Genomic DNA, 18,045 nt, shown 5'->3' on the forward strand with positions numbered 1-18,045 from the left:
ATTACTTCAAGAATTACTATAAACCATGGTGTACACCTGAAATTAATACAAAATAATATTGAATGTAAACTATAATTGAATAAAATATAAGAAATTAAAAAGAGATATACTATAAAGTCACTATAATCAAGATATTGGTGAAAAACTAGATACTCAAATCAACAAAAAAGGACAAAGACTTGAAATAGATCTACACATAAATGGTCAATTGATTTTTGACAACAGTGCCATGATATTTCAATAGAAGAGTAGTATTTTGGAAACGTGGTACTGAAATAATTAGTCACTATATGCAAAATTTTTTAAAAAGTGGCTGAATCCATACTTTGCACTGTATACAAAAATGAACATGAAATGGAGTATATAATTTGATGCAAACTTAAAGTTCTAGAAGAAATCATAGGAGAAAAAATTTCAACCTCAGGTTAATTTAAAATTTCTTAGAACACAAAATGTTTAATTCATGAATAAAAAAATTGCTTATACTTAATCAAATTAATAAATTCTGTTCTTCTAAACTTCTAAAAGTTCTTCTAAAGATAATATTAAGAGAATAAAAGATAAAAATGAAAGACTGGAAGACAATATTTACAAAATGCATGTCTGATAAAATATCAGCATTCAGGATATATAAAGAATTCTCTTAACTCAAAAGTAAAAAAATCAACAAAAAAACAAACAAACAAACAAAAAAACAACTCAATTAAAAAGGCAAAATATTTTAAACAATATGTTATTATAGAAAATATATAGTTAACAAAAACTTGAAAAGATGGTTAGCATTATTTATTCATTAAGGAAATATAAATTAAAACCAAATTAAATTATACTACACTCTTATTGAAATGGTTTTTAAAAATGACAACATTGAATTTTGGAAATATGCAAGCAAATGGAACTTTCATATACTGCTGATGATATGACCACTTTGCAAAAACAGTTTGGTAGTTTACCAACTAATAAGGTAAACAGACTCGGAAGTTTGAATTTATCAGAGAACACATATTAGTTGTGGTGCAGATCTTATAGTCATATCTAATTCAAGATACTATTCTCTTTCCAGGATATTCTACTGTCTTTCTCTTAAAAAGTCAGGAATCAAATAGAAATGTAGACCCAATTCAAACAGAGTAATGACTTTAATGACTGTTGACATTAATCCCTAGCCCCAATGTGCATGACAGTGACAGCAGTTTTCAGGATTACTTGCAAAATCTGTGTAAGTTGTAGGAATACAGAACTCTACTTCCTAATCCCCATCAGAACCACTCATGCTATTTTACTCTACCAACCTGTGCTCATAACCGTTGTAATTTGACAGTCTTCATGTGAGAGGGACAGAAGTGGAGGGTCTGATGTCCATTATCATGATGCAGCCAATATTCCAGCCTCATCTCAAGCTGAGGCTAGAATACTAGAACAGCCCATAAGAAAGCAAGGGTATTCTGAAATGAGGATATTCTATCTAGAACTTCCAAGATTCTGAGTTTTTATAAAGAAAAATAATTATACTTGTCTTCTGTTGTTGTTGTTTTGTTCTCATTATTAGTTAACAAGGCAACAATTTACTTCTCACAAATATATTGTGAGACTTTGAAACACTCAAAAGCAGCCATCTTCATTGCTGTCATCCTTGCACAGTTTCCACTCTTTGACTCTTGCCAACCGTGCAACCTAGAATAAAACATGTCGATGATGTAACATATTCACTCACTATTGCACACACAATAAGAGATATTGGTATAAATCCCTTGGTGCCTTATGATTTCCTAATGAATACCTTATGAGGAATAAAGATATGAAATAGAAGTTGAAAAGACTCCCTCTCTCCATGTACTCATTTACTGAACTCAAGTCCTTTCTATGTGTGTGTGTGTGTGTGTGTGTGTGTACATAGGTATATACTATGTATACACTGAGTGGCCAGATTATTATGATCACATGACATTTGTAGGCAGGAGAGGGCAGTTGGGGGCAATTGGGCCAGCAGGGGAGCAGTTAGGCTTTAATCAGGCTGGCATGGGAGTGATTAGGTGGTGATCAGGCAGGCAGGCAGGTGAGTGGTTGGGAGCCAGCAGTCCCAGATTGTGAGAGGGATGTCCAACTCCCGGTTTAGGATCAGGCCTAAACAAGCATTCGGACATCCCCCACTGGGTCCCACAATGGAGAGGGTGTAGGCGGGGCTGAGGGACCACCATGACCCCATGGCACAAATTTTGTAGGAAAATTAGGGTGGTCATAATAATCTAGCCACTCAGTGTATATGTATATATGCTTATATATATACTAGAGGCCCAGTGCACAAAAATTTGTGCACTCAGGGGGGTCCCTCAGCCTGGCCTGTGCCCTCTCACAGTCTGGGACCCCTCAGGGGATGTCCACCTGCTGGCTTAGGCCCGCTCCCTAGGGGATTGGGCCTAAAATGGCAGTCAAACATCCCTCTGGCAGCCCGAGATCCTTCAGGGAATGTCCACTTGCCAGCAGGGAGCAGGCCTAAGCTGTAGTCAGACATCCTTAGCGCTGCTGAGGAGGCGGGAGAAGCTCCCACCACCACTGCTGTGCTGGCAGCTGTCAGTCATCAGCCTGGCTTGTGGCTGAGCAGAGCTCCCCCCTGTGGGAGCGCACTGACCACCAGGGGGCAGCTCCTGCATTGAGTATCTGGGCCTGGGTGGTCATTGTGTGTCATAGAGACCAGTCATTTCCAGTCGCTCTGCTGTTATGGTCAATTTGCATATTACCCTTTTATTTTATAAGATATAGGGCGGGTGCATGGGTGGGGACTGGCTGGTTTGCCCTGAAGCAGCGGTTCTCAACCTGTGGGTCGTGACCTCTTTGGGGGGTCAAAGGACCCTTTCACAAGGGTTGCCTAAATATATCCTGCATATGAGATATTTACATTATGATTCATAACAGTAGTAAAATTACAGTTATGAAATAGCAACAAACATAATTTTATGGTTGGGGGTCACCACAACCTGAGGAACTGTATTAAAGGGTCACGGCATTAGAAAGGGTGAGAACCACTGCTCTGAAGGGCGTTTCATATCAGGGTGCTGGTCCCGCTGGGGTGTCTGACCAGCCTGGGTGAGGGGCTGAGGACCATTTTCAGGCTGGCCACACCCCTTCAGGGTGGGGACCCCCACTGGGGTGCCTGGCCAGCCTGCGTGAGAGGTTGAACGCAGTTTGCAGGTGGCCATGTCCCCCAGCGGGGACCCTCACCCCAGCGGGGACCCTCACCCCACGGGGGTGTGGCCAGCCTGAGTGAGGGGCTGAGGGTCATTTTCAGGTTGGCCACGCCCCCTGGCGACCCAAGATCACAGCCTCTCCTCTTTTTTCTGGGATTTATTTATCTTCTATAATTGAAAGTTTGTAGCCTTGAGCGGAGCCAAGGGCCAGCCATGGCAGGCGGAAAACTTGACTTCCTCTATTGCAGGGGGCAACCCAAGCCTTCTGCTTCCTCCAGCTCCGTGGCCGCCGGCATCTTAGTTGGGTTAATTTGCATATTTGCTCCTGATTGGCTGGTTGGCATGGCTTGTGGGCATGGCTTGAGTGTAGCAGAGGGACTGTTTATTTGCATGTTTCTCTTTTTTTATCTAGGATGTGTGTATTTTTTCTATACACTTTCAGTAATGTAAACTAGAATCTATGATTATAGAACTTCTTACTTTTTTTCTATTCTACAAACTTACATTTTGTGAAAGGGTTGTGAGGCATCTTCCCATGTCCAGGACCTGCTGTTTCCTTTACGGGACAATCCAATCCAAGAGACATAGGAAATTTGGCTTTGAATAAACTTCTGTCATAAAAGAAACATATTCTATGAGTAAGAATTGTTTATATTTCTGAAATAAAATAATAAACTTATTACTATTTTATTGTTGTGAATAACAAGTATAGAAATCAACTTCATCCTTATTCTATTCAATTTGTAAAATAATAGAATCTCAGTTTTTGGTATTTTGTTAAATACTAGAGGCCCGGTGCACAAAATTCATGCACCGAGGGGGGGTGCCCTCAGTTTGGCCTTCACCCTCTCACAATCTGGGACCCCTTGGGGGGTGTTCAACTGCAGGTTTAGTCAGTCAGACATCACTTTCACAATCTGGGACTGCTAGCTCCTAACTACTTGCCTGATCGCCCCTAACCATCCTGCTGCCTGCCTCATCGCCCCTAACCGCTCACCTGCCTATCAGACCACCCCTAACCACTATACCTGCCTGTTTAATCCCTCCTAACTGCTTGCCTGCCTGCCTGACCACCCCTAACCACTCTACCTGCCTGCTGATCCCCCCTAACTGCTCGCCTGCCTGCCTGCTTACTCCTAACTGCCTCTGCCTTGGCCCCTACTGCCATGGCTTTGTCTGGAAGGACGTCCAGAATGATGCCTGGAAGGTTGTTTGGCTGTCCGGTCTAATTAGCATATTATGCTTTTATTATTGTAGATTATTGTAGATAGAAACATAATTGAGACAAAAACCACTTTCTGTTTATCTCTCTTTATTCAGACTTGGGACTGATATCTCTTTATTTTCTTTCAAAATGTATGCCTGCAGCTCAAAGATGAGTTCTGAACAAAGTCTGATTTCTACTTTGTGCTCCAGGTGTGAAATCAATGGAATTTCTACTGACATAGTTTTCTATTCTTCCTCCATAAGTACTGTGGATATTTCTTACAAAAAGGGCATCTAGAGGAAGTAGTCCTTACTTCATTAGATGAGGTGTTTATATAACTGGCTGTAGGTTATTTGATAGGTGTAAAAATAACTGGTATTCATCTTGCACTTTAATTTTCGCAGAGCATATGCCCATATATTATCTTACTTGATCTTTCTGTATATGCTGGACAGAAAATATACCCAGCTTTCTTTTTTTGTTTGTTTTGCACACCTTTGAGAATACAATGAAAGTTCAGTTCCTCTACCCAGAAACAAAAATACATATATGTGTCTAGACATAAAATTTAGCATTCAATTTCAGAGTTGTCACAGTAGTCTTTATTTCTCACTTAAGCTACCCCATAGTAAAATTAGGACTTCTAGACAATGAAACTCATTGCTGAACCCTCTGTGTATCGATGACCCATGAGTTAAGATTTCTCATGTCCAAAGAGTCATGAACAGTGGATAAATCAATAAGAGGATTATAGATTATAGCATCTTTTATAATGTACTTCAGAAGTTCTGCAAGTGTATAAGAAGGCTGAGGGTAAACAAACTAAGTTAAGGTATAGATTCTCATAGGAAAAGCCAAAGTTCCATGGGCTAACACCTTTCACTTCTTTTCTAACATTTCTGTAACAATTCAGGTTAGCATGAGTATCATTATATAAATACTAGAGGCCTGTTGCAACAAGATTCATGCAATAAGCCTTCCTTCCCCTGGCTGCTGGCACTGGTTTTCCTCTGGCACCCGGGACCCAGGCCTTTGGTCCAGCTACAGTGGAGAAGCCAAGCCTTGGGTGGAGAAGCCTTGGCTTCTCCACTCCGGCCGCAGCACTGAGGCTAGGCTTCTCCGCTCTAGCCGCAATGAGGCTTGGCTTCTCCACTCCAGCTGCAGCGCCATATTTGTTGGGTTAATTTGCATACTCATCCTGATTGGCTGGTGAATGTAGCAGAGTGACACCAATTTGCATGTTTCATTTTTATTAGTGTAGATTTTTGAAAATCTGGTCACCATCCTTTTAACACATTGTATGCAGGAAACGTATTTATACGTTTTACGTTGACTGGTAGTAGAGCGTAAAGTTATCATAACTTTACTGAACATTGCCATTTGCCCAAAAAATTAGCAAAAATGGCTCGCGCCACCTGTTAGCGCTTGATAAAAACTACCTGCAGACAATGTGTTAAATTCTATAATTATTATCTAAGAAATTTATGAGGAATTTTCTCACTAAAATTTCATTATTAATATACTAGAGCAGGGGTGGGCAAACTTTTTGACTCGAGGGCCACAATGGGTTCTTAATCTGGACCGGAGGGCCGGAACAAAATCATGGATGGAGTGTTTGTGTGAACTAATGTAAATTCAAAGTAAACATCATTACATAAAAGGGTACGGTCTTTTTTTTTTTCTTTAGTAGTTTTCCCACGGCTGTACTAGAGGCCCAGTGCACAAATTCTTGCACCAGTGGGGTACCTTGGCCTGGCCTGCAGGATTGGGCCAAAATTGGCTCTCTGAAATCCAAGGGGTCCCAGATTGCAAAAGGGACCCCAGGCCAAGGGACCCCACCGGTGCATGATCAGGGCCAGGGTGGGATGTAGGAGGTTGGGCAGCTAGGGAGAGACTGCAGGAGGGCTCCAAGGCATGTCCAGTCCATCTTGCTCAGTCCCGATGGGCCAGACCCCAGAAGCAAGCTAACCTACCAGTTGGACTGTCTGCCCCCTGGTGGTCAGTGCATGTCATAGTGAGCCGTTGTGCAGCCTTAGCATATCATTAGCATATTATGCTTTGATTGGTTGAATAGCCAAAGGGACGACCAGACCCTTAGCATATTAGGCTTTTATTACATAAGACTAGAGGACCAGTGCATGAAATTCGTGCACGGAGGGTGGAGGGGGGTCTCTCAACCCGACCTGCACCCTTTCCCATCCAGGAGCCCTCAGGGGATGTCCTACTGATGGGTTAGGTCTGCTCCCTGTCTTTCTCTGCTCTCTGTGGGGTCTGCCAGCTCCACACCATGGCGATGGACAATCAGGCCCTGCTGGGTGCTGCCTGCGGGCAGTGCTTGCCTGCTCCCGGGTTGCTGCAGCGATGGCCAAGTAGGTCCTGCTTAGTGCACTTGGCTTAGAGCGACTCAAAGGTCAGTATAAAAAAGTATGAACCTAAAAACAATTAAGAAAACAAAGCAAAATTTGAATCCAGAAAAATACTTTTACAATATCTGAATTAACATAATTTTTACTCCAACTAAAAACTGGCCGGGCTTGCCTGCACCCAGGTCAGCGTGGCAATGGCCAAGCATGCCCTGCTGGGTGCTTCCTGCTGGCCGTGCTTGCCTGCTGGGCTTGTGTTGCTGGGACACTGCCACCAGCATCTAGCCTCAGCTGCTATGCGTGCTGCCATCATCACAGGGTTATGGTTAATTCGAATATTACTCTTTTATTAGATAGGATTTTCATAAAGCTCTTTACCTTGTCTATAAACAAAGTGGACTTTTTAAAATTTATTCTATCAACAATAATTGCAATTTTCTTTTCTTTTTTTAAATTGAGATATAACTGACATATAAGGTTATATTAGTTTCATTTGTACAACATAATTATTGGCTATTTGTGAATATATGCTAAATGATCACATTAAATATTAGTTAACATCCATTACCATACATGGAGTTTTTAGTTGGAGTAAAAATTAGGTTAATTCAGATATTGTAAAAGTTTTTTTCTGGATTCAAATTTTGCTTTGTTTTCTTAATGGTTTTCAAGTTCATACTTTTTTTATACTGACTTTTGAGTTGCTCTAAGCCAAGAGTAGGGACGATAGGACTTGAATAGGAAATAGAGTGATTATTAGTATCTATTATTCTATATTTGAGAGAATATTAAAACATTATCCTTAACCTGGAATGTCAGGATATATTAATTTTTGTGGGTTTTAAAAAAATATTTTTATTGATTTCAGAGAGGAAGGGAGAGGGAGAGAGACAGATAGAAACATCAATGATGAGAGACAATTATTGATTGGTTGCTTCCTGCATGTCCCACAGTGGGGATTGAGCTCACAACCCAGGCATGTGCCCTGACCAGGAATCAAAACATGACCTCCTGGTTCATAGGTTGCCAGAGGCAAAGACCAACAGTAGTTTGCATATTAATGCCAAAAGTCCTACTGGAAGGCCAATGGATTTTGATATTCAGCAGGGACTTGTCCTGCTGTTGAACAAATGGCTCAAGGCAATCCCCTAATCTGATCATCCTTTCGCTGTTTACCAAACTTTACCTTTGATATGCTTGTTTGCATTCTTAAAGGGCAAATGTGTATTCAAGTGAATAAAAAGCAGATGGGACCCAGAAGTCCAAGAGCCTCTCCACTAGACAGAGTTTTTCTGCCTGGCCCCCATGCCTTCTAAATTCATATTTCTTGTCTAGTGTTTTCATTTGTGCATGGCCACTTCTTCAGATCCTGAACCCTAGCCATAAATGGATGTGGCTTCCCCAAAGGTCAATACTCAACCACTGAGCCATGCCATCCAGGCTGCAAGAAAAATGGTCAACTATTTCTGTATTCAAAGTAAGATATAATAGTAAATATTATGAAACATTCAATTCAAACTTCTGGAAGCTTGTATGAGTTAAAATTAAATATGATTTAGAAAGAATTGACCTTCACATAGAGTTGTTGTTTTTTTCTCAAGTTCATGTGTAATGATGTACTTCTTGATTTTGTCAGAGGTATAATTATTTTTTCAGCTTGTTTGAAGCTAAATTTCTATAAAATTTTTAATAAGAGATATGCAATTATCTTTGATAAGATAATATACTTCAAGGATAATTTTTACTGAATTTCTTCATGTTTGACTTTACATTTGCTATCTTGTGAAAATTATAATTATTGATGAATTAGATCAATTAAAAATGCTAGTTTAATTTTCACTTGTATTTATGACTAACATGAGCACGATCAGGATCTGAGTCACTTTACAACTCTAAACAAAGGTAAGACACTCAAATATTGTTAAGTATTAAGATTTCAGCAAGAACTAATGGCTAGATAATTATATATGGTCTGAGATAGAAAATAGAAAATATACATTACCAGTTCCTTTTCATCATCTATCTTAAGAAGTGCGGAGCCCATTTCCTTACAGGACTTCTTACTATCTTCAAAGTTCTCCAATTTATGGGAAAAATAATAGCATTTCTCTCCACAACACGACCATTTGCTTTCACATGTGCTGTCTTTACTTCCTTAAAAACAAAAGATATTCCCCAGACCACTCAGTGTCTATCCTGAAAGGAAAATCTAGGAAAGAGATATTGAGAAATCCTTCTGAATCCCTCTAAAACATTTATTCTATGACTAGAGGACTGGTGCATGAAATTCATGTATGGGTAGGGTCGTTAGACCTGGGCAGCGATCAGGGCTGATCTGTGGGGTGACTGGTGGGGTGATTGAAGGGCCCATGCTGGCACCTGCCTTGGCTGGCCTAGGGCCTGGGGGCAGCTCCTGTGTTGAGCATCTGCCCGCTGGTGGTCAGTGCACGTCATAGAGACCAATTGTTCCATCAGTTGGTCTATTTGGATATTAAAACCAAGAAAACTTTATAGCAGGTAATTGGCTTGCAAAGTAGTTTTTAAAACTGCATTGGTGGCCCCATTTTTCTTCAAGATTATAAGTACTGGATTTTTTTTTAAACAAAAAACTGTATACACAACCAATTGGCACTAATAACAACCAGATGTGCTGAGCTATATTTGGTGATACCTGTGTTAATGAGGTAGAGGTTTTTCTGGCAGTGGAGTCTGGTCCAAATAGGAGAGGGATGCCCCCAGCAAGCACATGGATTAGATGTGCTTGAGCTGAAACACAAGTGATTCTTCTGGGCTCTCTCTGTTATCTGCCCTTTTTACCCCAGAGCCTTCAGTAGTGGTCAGCTACACATGAAGATGTGAGAATACAGTTCATATACAAGTTTCAGGTTTCAATATCTGCATACTTTATGACAGGGATGGTGTTTCAACAGAGAAGATGAGTTGGAAAAATTATTTAAAGGGCCATGCCTATTTTGCACAGAATACAAAGTACATATTTTTTTCAAAAAGACTACTATTACCACTATGATGACCACAACCAAGTAGTAAGATTCTAAATATCTACACTAATAAAAGACAAACATGCAAATTGACCATAACTTTGCTATGCCTTAAGCCATGCCCAACAGCCAAACAGAGCGACTATATGCAAATTAACCCAACCAAGATGGCGGTTGCCAGCCATGGAGCTGGAGCAAGCTGGAGGATTGGTTGCCTCAATGGTGGAGGAAGCCAAGCTTCCTGCCTGCTGCAGCAGCTCTGAGCTCCAGTCAAAGCAACAAAGTTTCAATTATAGAAGCTAAATAAACCCCAGATAACTGCTTTCAGCTGGCCGTGGCCACGGAGCTGGAGCGAGCAGGAGACTTGGTTGCTCCAGTGATGGAGAAAGCCAAACTTCCCATGGCTGGTGTAGCCTCCGCAAAAGGCAACAAAGTTTCAATTATAGAAGGTAATTAAATCCCAGGATAAAAAAAAAAGGAGAGGCTGGGAGTTTCTGTCACCAGGGGGCTTGGCCAGCCTGAAAACGGCCCTCAGCCCCTCACCCAGACTGACCAGGCACCACAGTGTGGACCCCCACCCTGAAAGGGGTGTGACCAGTTGAAAACAGCCATCAGCCCCTCACCCAGGCTGGCCAAACCTCCATGGGCTAAGCGTCCCCACTAAGGGGGGGAAGGCTTGACCAGCCTGAAAACAGCCATCAGTCCCTCACCCAGGCTGGCCAGGCACTCTAGTGGGGACCCTCACCCTTAAGGGGGTGTGACCAGCTGCAAACAGCCATCAGCCCCTCATCCAGGTTGGCCAGGTACCCCAACAGGACCCCCACCCTGATCCAGGACACCTTTCAGGGCAAACCAGTCAGTCTCCACCTGTGCACCAAGTCTCTATCCTATATAATAAAAGGGTAATATGCAAATTGACCCTAACAGCAGAACGACTGAGAATGCCTGGTCACTATGACACACACAGACCACCAGGGTGCAGATGTCCAATGCAGGAGCTTCCCTGGTGGTCAGTGCGCTCCCACGGGGGAGCTCTGCTTAGCCACAAGCCAGGCTGATGGCTGCCAGCACAGCGGTGGTGGCGGGAGCCTCTCCCACCTCCTCAGCAGCACTAAGGATGTCTGACTGCAGCTTAGTTCTGCTCCCTGCTGGTAAGTGGACATCCCCCTATGGCTGCTGGACTGCAAGAGGGATGTCTGACTGCAAGCTTGGGCCCATTCCCTCGGGGAGCGGGCCTAAGCCAGCAGGTGGACATCCTCTGAGGGGTCCCAGACTGCAAGAAGGCATAGGCTGGGCTGAGGGACCTCCCCGAGTGCACGCATTTTTGTACACCAGGCCTCTAGTCCTATATAATAAAAGGCTAATATGTAAATCGACTGAACGACAGAGCTATGGGTTGCTATGATGTGCACTGACTACCAAGGGGCAGAAGCTCAATGCAGGAGCTGCCCCCTGGTGGCCAATGTGCTCTCACAAGAGGAGTGCCTCTCAGTCAGAAGCCAGGCTTATGGCTGGCAATCCCAGCGGTGGTTGTGGAGGCCTCTCCTACCTCTGCGGCAGAGCTAACGATGTCCGACTGACGGCTTAGGCATGAATGGGGCTAAGCCAATAGTTGGACATCCCCCAAGGGCTTCAGACTATGAGAGAGCACAGGCCAGCCTGAGGGACCCCCCTGAGTGCACAAATTTCATGCACTGGGCCTCTAGTTATATATAAATCTCTTGAGAATATAATATTAGGGAAAAAACAATATCAAGATAATTTAGTCTATTATTTGTTTCAGACAAAATTTCTAATCACATGTATATGTGTATATATCTACAATGAAGGAATTAATGATAAAAACAGCTTCAATGTGTTATAAAAACACTAGGGGCCAAGTGCACGAATTCAAGCACCTTGAAAGGAACTGTAGGCTTCAAGGCTGTGGTAAGGCACAGGGTGGGTCTCAGCCCATTTTCCATGCCCCCGCCAAGCTCCTCCTGCTGTGGCCCCTGGTCTGCTGTCTGCCTGGCGTCCTGCTCCCCCTGCTGTCAAGCAATGGGAGCGGTGGCTGCTGTCCCAATCTCCCCTCAGGAGCAGGGGGAGGTGGAGAAGCCCTCATGGGCAATCAGGGCCAGCAGCTGCTGCTCACACCCACTGATTGTGCCAAGCAATTGGGACCAGTGCTGGGCACCAGCAGCAGTTGCAAGAGGCAGGTGCTGGCCAGGATCTTCCCTCAGGAGCAGGGGGAGGTGGAAAAGCCCTGAGGGGCTATTTGGGCCAGTAGCTGCCGCTCACACCCACTTACAGCACTGAGTAATGGGGGCCATAGCTGGGTGCCTGCAGTGGGTGTGAGTACTCAACTGTTTCTTCAGTGGTAATGACCTTCTTTCTCTTAGAGTTTAAACAAAAAACAAAATACAAAAAAAAAAAATAACACAACAATAGCTGTCTAGTGGGAATGAATAATAAATCAAAATTATCCCCATTTTTGTCAGATCAGCAAAAATATAATATATATTTTATGGTGTGATACAGAATGTTAGTCATTAGTTCATCTGTGCTGTGAGATGTAAAAGGCTGGAAGTCACTGCTCTAGACTGAGTAAAATGTACATGCACAGAAGCAATTAGCATTTAGTACCTGATCTGCATACCTCATAATAAGAAGTATAATAATGATTAGAGAATCTGTTAATGGAGACCTTGGTTTTTGGTTGTATGATCTTCTGTAGAAAAAGTATTATGTTGAGAACTGGTTACTAACTTCAAAAAATATAACATCATGCAGACAGAAAAATCTATCCTCTGGGAAAGGCCAATTTTTGGTTCAACTGAAAAGAACCCTCATTTCCCTCTGCACAATTTGTTTATCTATAAGAAAATCTAATTTGAGTAGGGTATTTAATGATTGAGAGAAACAGTGAAGAAACTTGTTAGCCACAGTCTTCAATCCATTTATCTTAATACCTGTGCTAGGTCGGTCCTCTTTGAAAGTTCTGTTTTTAAATGCGGGATTGTCTTCTTGTATCACTTTGTCCAGTGGTGGTTTCTGTGATTGGCATTTCTGATGACACCTGAAAACTTTACTCAACATCATTAGCTCAAGGAGAACATAACATGGGACCAAATAAAAAACACAATTTTACTTTTAACATGTTAGTTAATGTTCATTTTATTTCTGTCTAATTCAGGCATCTCTACATGTAATTTACACACTCATATCTCCTTTGTTGAAAATACATTAATTAATGGCAACACATTTTAGTGGACTTTGATGATACATCAGTGAAAAATGCAAAGGTCCTGTTAGGTGTTTGTTTGGGAAGAGTCTGAATTTAGAGCACTGTAGGATGGGTGACACAAAGGTAACTGAGAGTTGCTGCTAGGACTCAGCAGAGAGGTGGCTGACTAAGTGTAAGTCCTAGAATAGTGTGAAGCCTCAGCAAGACTTTACATGGCAGAGTCCATCCTAAATTTGTTTTTGTGTCAGGATGACAAAGGGGAAGGAAAGTGACAAAGACAGACAATATGTTTCTAGATTGCTGCAATCAGTATTCCAGAGTAAAGAAATGGATTAAACAAGACATACTAAGGTAATCCAAAGTTAATCAGCACACCCAGAAGATTGGTTGCACATAAGGAATTTTAGTGATGTAAGACTGGAAAGACAAACAAAATCATGTCATAAAAATGCATATATAAAATACACATAGAGTAGTGGAGTAGTGTCCCTTCCAGATTGGTGGCATGATCAGTTTAACAAAACAGTCCTTATGAAAACAACAATTATGAAAAAAATCTACCATATTTAAAATTTTTGATACTTGTCTTAAGGGCACATTTTAAAACTTTTAAGTCTATTAAATATTGATAAGAACAGTGACAGTCTATAAAACCTGAGTCATAACATGTTCCCTCTCCCCACCTGAGGTCAACATCATGGACTATTCACTGTAACTGGGTATCGCAAGGAAGAGTAAGCTCCTCTCTCCCCAGGTCCATGTCTATGGTAACTCTACTCAGATATCACAGGCTAAGGCTATGGATTCTCTCCAGGAGCAGTAGGCACCATCCTAGCTCTATATGTATTAGTTAAGTTCCAGGCAATTGCGGCTATAAGATTGGTTCCCCTTTCTCCACCCAGCCCATACTCATGGAATAGTGGCATTCCCCAGTAGGAGTAAGCAAAGAATATTGGAGCACTGATTACTCCCATTTTAGCTCACACACCAAGCATTACTATCTTCTCTTCCATGGGAGCTGGGGTGAGGGTGGGGCATTGGGAAGGTTTGGTAAACTGTTAAGAAAGGCTTTGTAGTTCCGTGAAACCAATATGTTTAAACATGGGTGGGTTAGTTTATCAGAGAGAACCAAATAAAGCCATAGCTAAGAAAGCCTTCTTGGGGTTAGTACAAATGTCAAAGATTGACTACAAAAACTACTCCAGAAAAGGGTTCACATCAATTTGCATGACTGTGGAGGAGCTTATTCCAAGTGCATTGTCAAAAACAAAAGGCCACCGGTAAGCAATTCATAGAGTCTGAGGGATGGGCCTGACATCAACAGAAGCATCTTAAGCATCTTAAGTGAAATCAGGGAAGAAGAAAGCCAAAGAAAACCCCGCAAAAGCATTGCCATGTCTGGGTGATTGTGCACCTGCCCAAGGCCACATCTTCTGGTAAAAGACTGAAGACTTTCCACCCAAGATCAGAAACAAGGTGATGATGTGCACTCTTACCACTTCAATTCAACACTGTACTTGATGGACTCGTTAAATTATCCAAGATCTGACATAAAACTATCCAGTTATTTTATGTAGAAAACTATATGAATCCATTGAAAACCTACTAAAACTAATGAACTACAATGTGGCATGGTATAAGAGCAATACACAAAAATCAGCTGTATTTCTCTACACTTAGAACAATGTGAAAATAAAATTTAAGAAATTCTATTTATCATAGCATCATAAAGAACAAAATACTCAGGAGTAAATTTAACAAAAGTAGTGTAAAACATATGCTCTAAAATCTAAAAGACATTGCTGAACAATTAAAGACCCAAATAAATGAGTAGATATCTCATATCACTCTATATCACTTACAAAAATTAACTCCAAATGGACCAAACACAGAAATGTTAGGGCTAAACCTATGAAATTCTTAGAAGATTACATAGGTGTAACCTCTTGTGATCCTGAATTAGGCAATGGTTTCTTAGATATTGCACCCAAAGTATAAGCAAACAACTTGAAAAAGAGACAAACTGGACTTAATAAAATTAGAAACTCTTGTGAGTCAAAGATTAGTATCAAGAGAGTGTTAAGGTAATAAAGAGATTGGTTGAATATATTAGCAAACCATATATCTGATATAATTATACACAAATTAATTATATCTATGCAATAGAAATTTTTGGCAATTTAAAGAAATGCTATATGGATCATGGAAACCGTACATTAAATGAAAGAAGCCAGTCTCAAAAGACAATCATTTTATGATTCCATTTTTGTAATATGTGCAGAATAGGGAAAATCTGTAGAGACAGAAAGTATATTAGTGCTTGTTTCAGGCTGATTAACTTGAAGGGAAATGGGAAGCAACTCCTAAAGGGTATAGGGTTTTTTCAGGGGTGATGAAGATGTTCTAGTATTGATTATAGTTATGGTTGTACAGCTCTGACTATATTAGAAGCCATGAAATTTTACACTGTAAATGGATGAATTCTATTGCAGGCTAGTTATACTGATGTCAATAGGGTAGACACACACACACACACACACACACACGAGCTTGGTTTTGCAAACCAGGAAGATTAGAGCCCAAGTCATTAAACATGATCGTGTTCTTTAATAACATACACATGGAACAATAAACACTCAACTGACTAACTTCTTTAAACGCAAAACTTGCTCATTGCTTACTTCTGAAAAAGTAAAGACCGAAATAGAAACAGTGTCTAACAAGAAAGGAAAATCATCTAGAGCAGTTGTTCTCAACTGGGGGTGATTTTACACTACAGAGGGCTTGTGCACTCTCTGGAGATATTTGGGATGTAGCTACTATCTAGTAAGTAGAGGACAGGATGCTGCTAAATATCCTATAGTGCACAAAACAGCATCCATCACTAACAAAGAATTACCTCACCGGAATATCAATAGTGCTGAGGTTTAGAATCCCTAATCAAGGGGGAAATTGCAAGGTGAAAATTATAAAGGGTGATAAAATAGGTTTAAGAAAGAGAGAACTAACATTTGGTTGGGGAATTAGAAAACACATCATGAAGGATTTAGAAAAGTCATCTGAGTTTGATAAAATGGGTCCTGAGGAATGGGTATGATTTCTATAAGCAGAGATAAGCTACAGGTGGAAAGCTGCCTGAGTGAAGGGAACAGCATAAACCAATGTAGAGGGACAGAGAAACCTGGAGAACATGACAAAAATAACTAATGATCTGGAATTAACGGAAACCAATTTGGACATAGGGAGTACAACTTAAAAATTATTTGATTGACATAAGATTAAGATTATGAAAGCAAATATAAGTAGGGTAGGTTTTAATTCAGTAGAGAATGAAAAATCAATAATGATTTCTTGGTATTTTGATGACATGATCAGAGATATTTTTGGAGAAGTTTTTTTTTGTGGCGATTTTAATAGGATTTTGAGCCTGTTGACTTTACGATAAATTAGGAGGTGATTTCAATAGTATAGGAGAAAAACACTGTTGGGTTCTCTAAAGCATTTATCAGAATAAACACTTAAAAAAATAAATTTGAGCTGCCGAATGAAGATTCGAAGGCAGAACCACGGGGACTTGACAGTTTATTGAAAGAAGGTGTCAGAGAGGAGAGAGAAAATTCATGTGCACACTGCATAACCCACCATCAACATAAACTTTATATAACTCCTGGCAACATCTGGAAAATAATCCTGGCTTTATAAGTAAAGGAGATGTCAGAAGCTTTTAAAGAACTTTGAAATGTCCAAGTGATTATATTAGTGGTGAAGGTGGAAGAAATGAAGATCATAGCAATGGAACTAGTAGGAAAGAAATACTAGTAAAAATAGTATTTCCTAAGGATGGAAGGATTTGGTTCAGACCATGGGTCTTGTTTAACTTACCCTTGTGTCCCAAGATTCCAGTGGCCAAAAGGAGAAAAAAACACAAGACTCCAAGAATCGCTACAGTGAGACGCCAGGTAAATGGAACTGAAGACACTGCCCAGAGAGAAAAGGAGAGACTGAGTAGCTCAGCAAGGAAAAGACTGAATTAAAGAGCAGAGTTTAGGAGGGAAACTTTCCATAAATTCAATGCCCTAATTCTTGAATGTCTTCAACCTTGAAATTATTAATTAAAAGGGACACTGACCAATTTGAAATGACAATGGACTGAGAGTTAGATGCCTGGGTTCTGCTCATATTCTGTTTCTGTGTTTCTCCTGGAGAAGTCACTTGTGCCAACTTTACAGGAATACTCCCCTGATTCTTCTCAATGATATGGGAATACAAAGTGGAATATGAGATATATGGACTTCGTTTTAAAAATGTATATACACTTCTAAATTATATCAGTACTAGAGGCCTGGTGCACGAATGGAACTAGTAGGAACTAGTATTTCTTTCCTACTAGGCCCCTGATTGAGGGGCCTCGATAGGTTGGCTGTCCAGGCACCCGCCTCCCCCCCCCCAATTGGGGCCAATCCGGGGGAGGGACCATGAGAGGTTGGCCATTTTGGGGGGAACCGTGGGAGGTTGGCTGACTGCCCCCCCCCCCCCACCCTTATAGGGGCCGATCTGGGTGGCTGGCTGCGGGGAGGGACTACGGGGTGTTGGCCAGCCTGTTGGAGAGACTTCAGGAGGTTGGCCAGCCAGGGGGAGGGACCATGGGAGGTTGGCCAGCCACAGAAGGTTGGCTGTGGGAGTGCACTGACCACCAGGGGGCAGCCCCTTTATTGAGCGCCTGCCCCCTGGTGGTCAGTGTGCATCATAGTGACCGGTCCTTACCCTTTCAGTTTATTTGCATATTAGGGTTTTATTCTATAAGATAAGTCTCTTTTATTGATCCACAATCATAAGATATATATTATATTGGGAATATCATATGGTTGCAGGCATATAACATTTTCTCATTGGAGCCTGATTACTGCTCTTCAACATTAGGATTAACCACAGCTGTTTCACAAAAAAAATTATAAACACAAACGTAAAAATAATGTTCATCAAATATTGTTGCTGGAAACTTTGTGGAATGAGTGATAGTGACATCAGGAGATTCACATTTGTTTCCAAACAAGTTAAAAACAAA

General features: G+C 41.2%; 1 protein-coding gene across 1 annotated transcript; it reads right to left on the reverse strand.

Annotated features, from left to right (window-relative positions):
- Positions 1-918: 918 nt before the first annotated feature.
- LOC139005665 (C-type lectin domain family 9 member A-like) lies at positions 919-16,875 on the reverse strand. The gene is made up of 5 exons (XM_070407868.1): positions 16,863-16,875; positions 12,706-12,819; positions 8,758-8,909; positions 3,690-3,796; positions 919-1,674 (listed from the first exon to the last, which is right to left on the reverse strand). The coding sequence occupies exons 3-5, from the start codon at positions 8,797-8,799 to the stop codon at positions 1,566-1,568; spliced, it is 258 nt and encodes an 85-aa protein (XP_070263969.1). The 5' UTR covers positions 8,800-8,909; positions 12,706-12,819; positions 16,863-16,875; the 3' UTR covers positions 919-1,565.
- Positions 16,876-18,045: the final 1,170 nt, after the last annotated feature.

Source organism: Myotis yumanensis, unplaced genomic scaffold (assembly GCF_028538775.1).
Source record: "Myotis yumanensis isolate MYYU_CA2020_CCGP unplaced genomic scaffold, mMyoYum1.0.hap1 SCAF_3, whole genome shotgun sequence".
Classification (NCBI taxonomy): Eukaryota; Metazoa; Chordata; class Mammalia; order Chiroptera; family Vespertilionidae; genus Myotis; species Myotis yumanensis.

Bases quoted from the DNA above. Each gene is read 5' to 3' on its own strand.
- LOC139005665 (XM_070407868.1), bottom strand. From the start codon at position 8,799: ATGGGCTCCGCACTTCTTAAGATAGATGATGAAAAGGAACTG. The intron at 3,797-8,757 runs GTAATGTATATT...CTTTTATGACAG, and splicing joins TAGATGATGAAAAGGAACTG to AAGTTTATTCAAAGCCAAAT. The intron at 1,675-3,689 runs GTAAGTTTGTAG...GTTTTATTCTAG, and splicing joins TCACAACCCTTTCACAAAAT to GTTGCACGGTTGGCAAGAGT.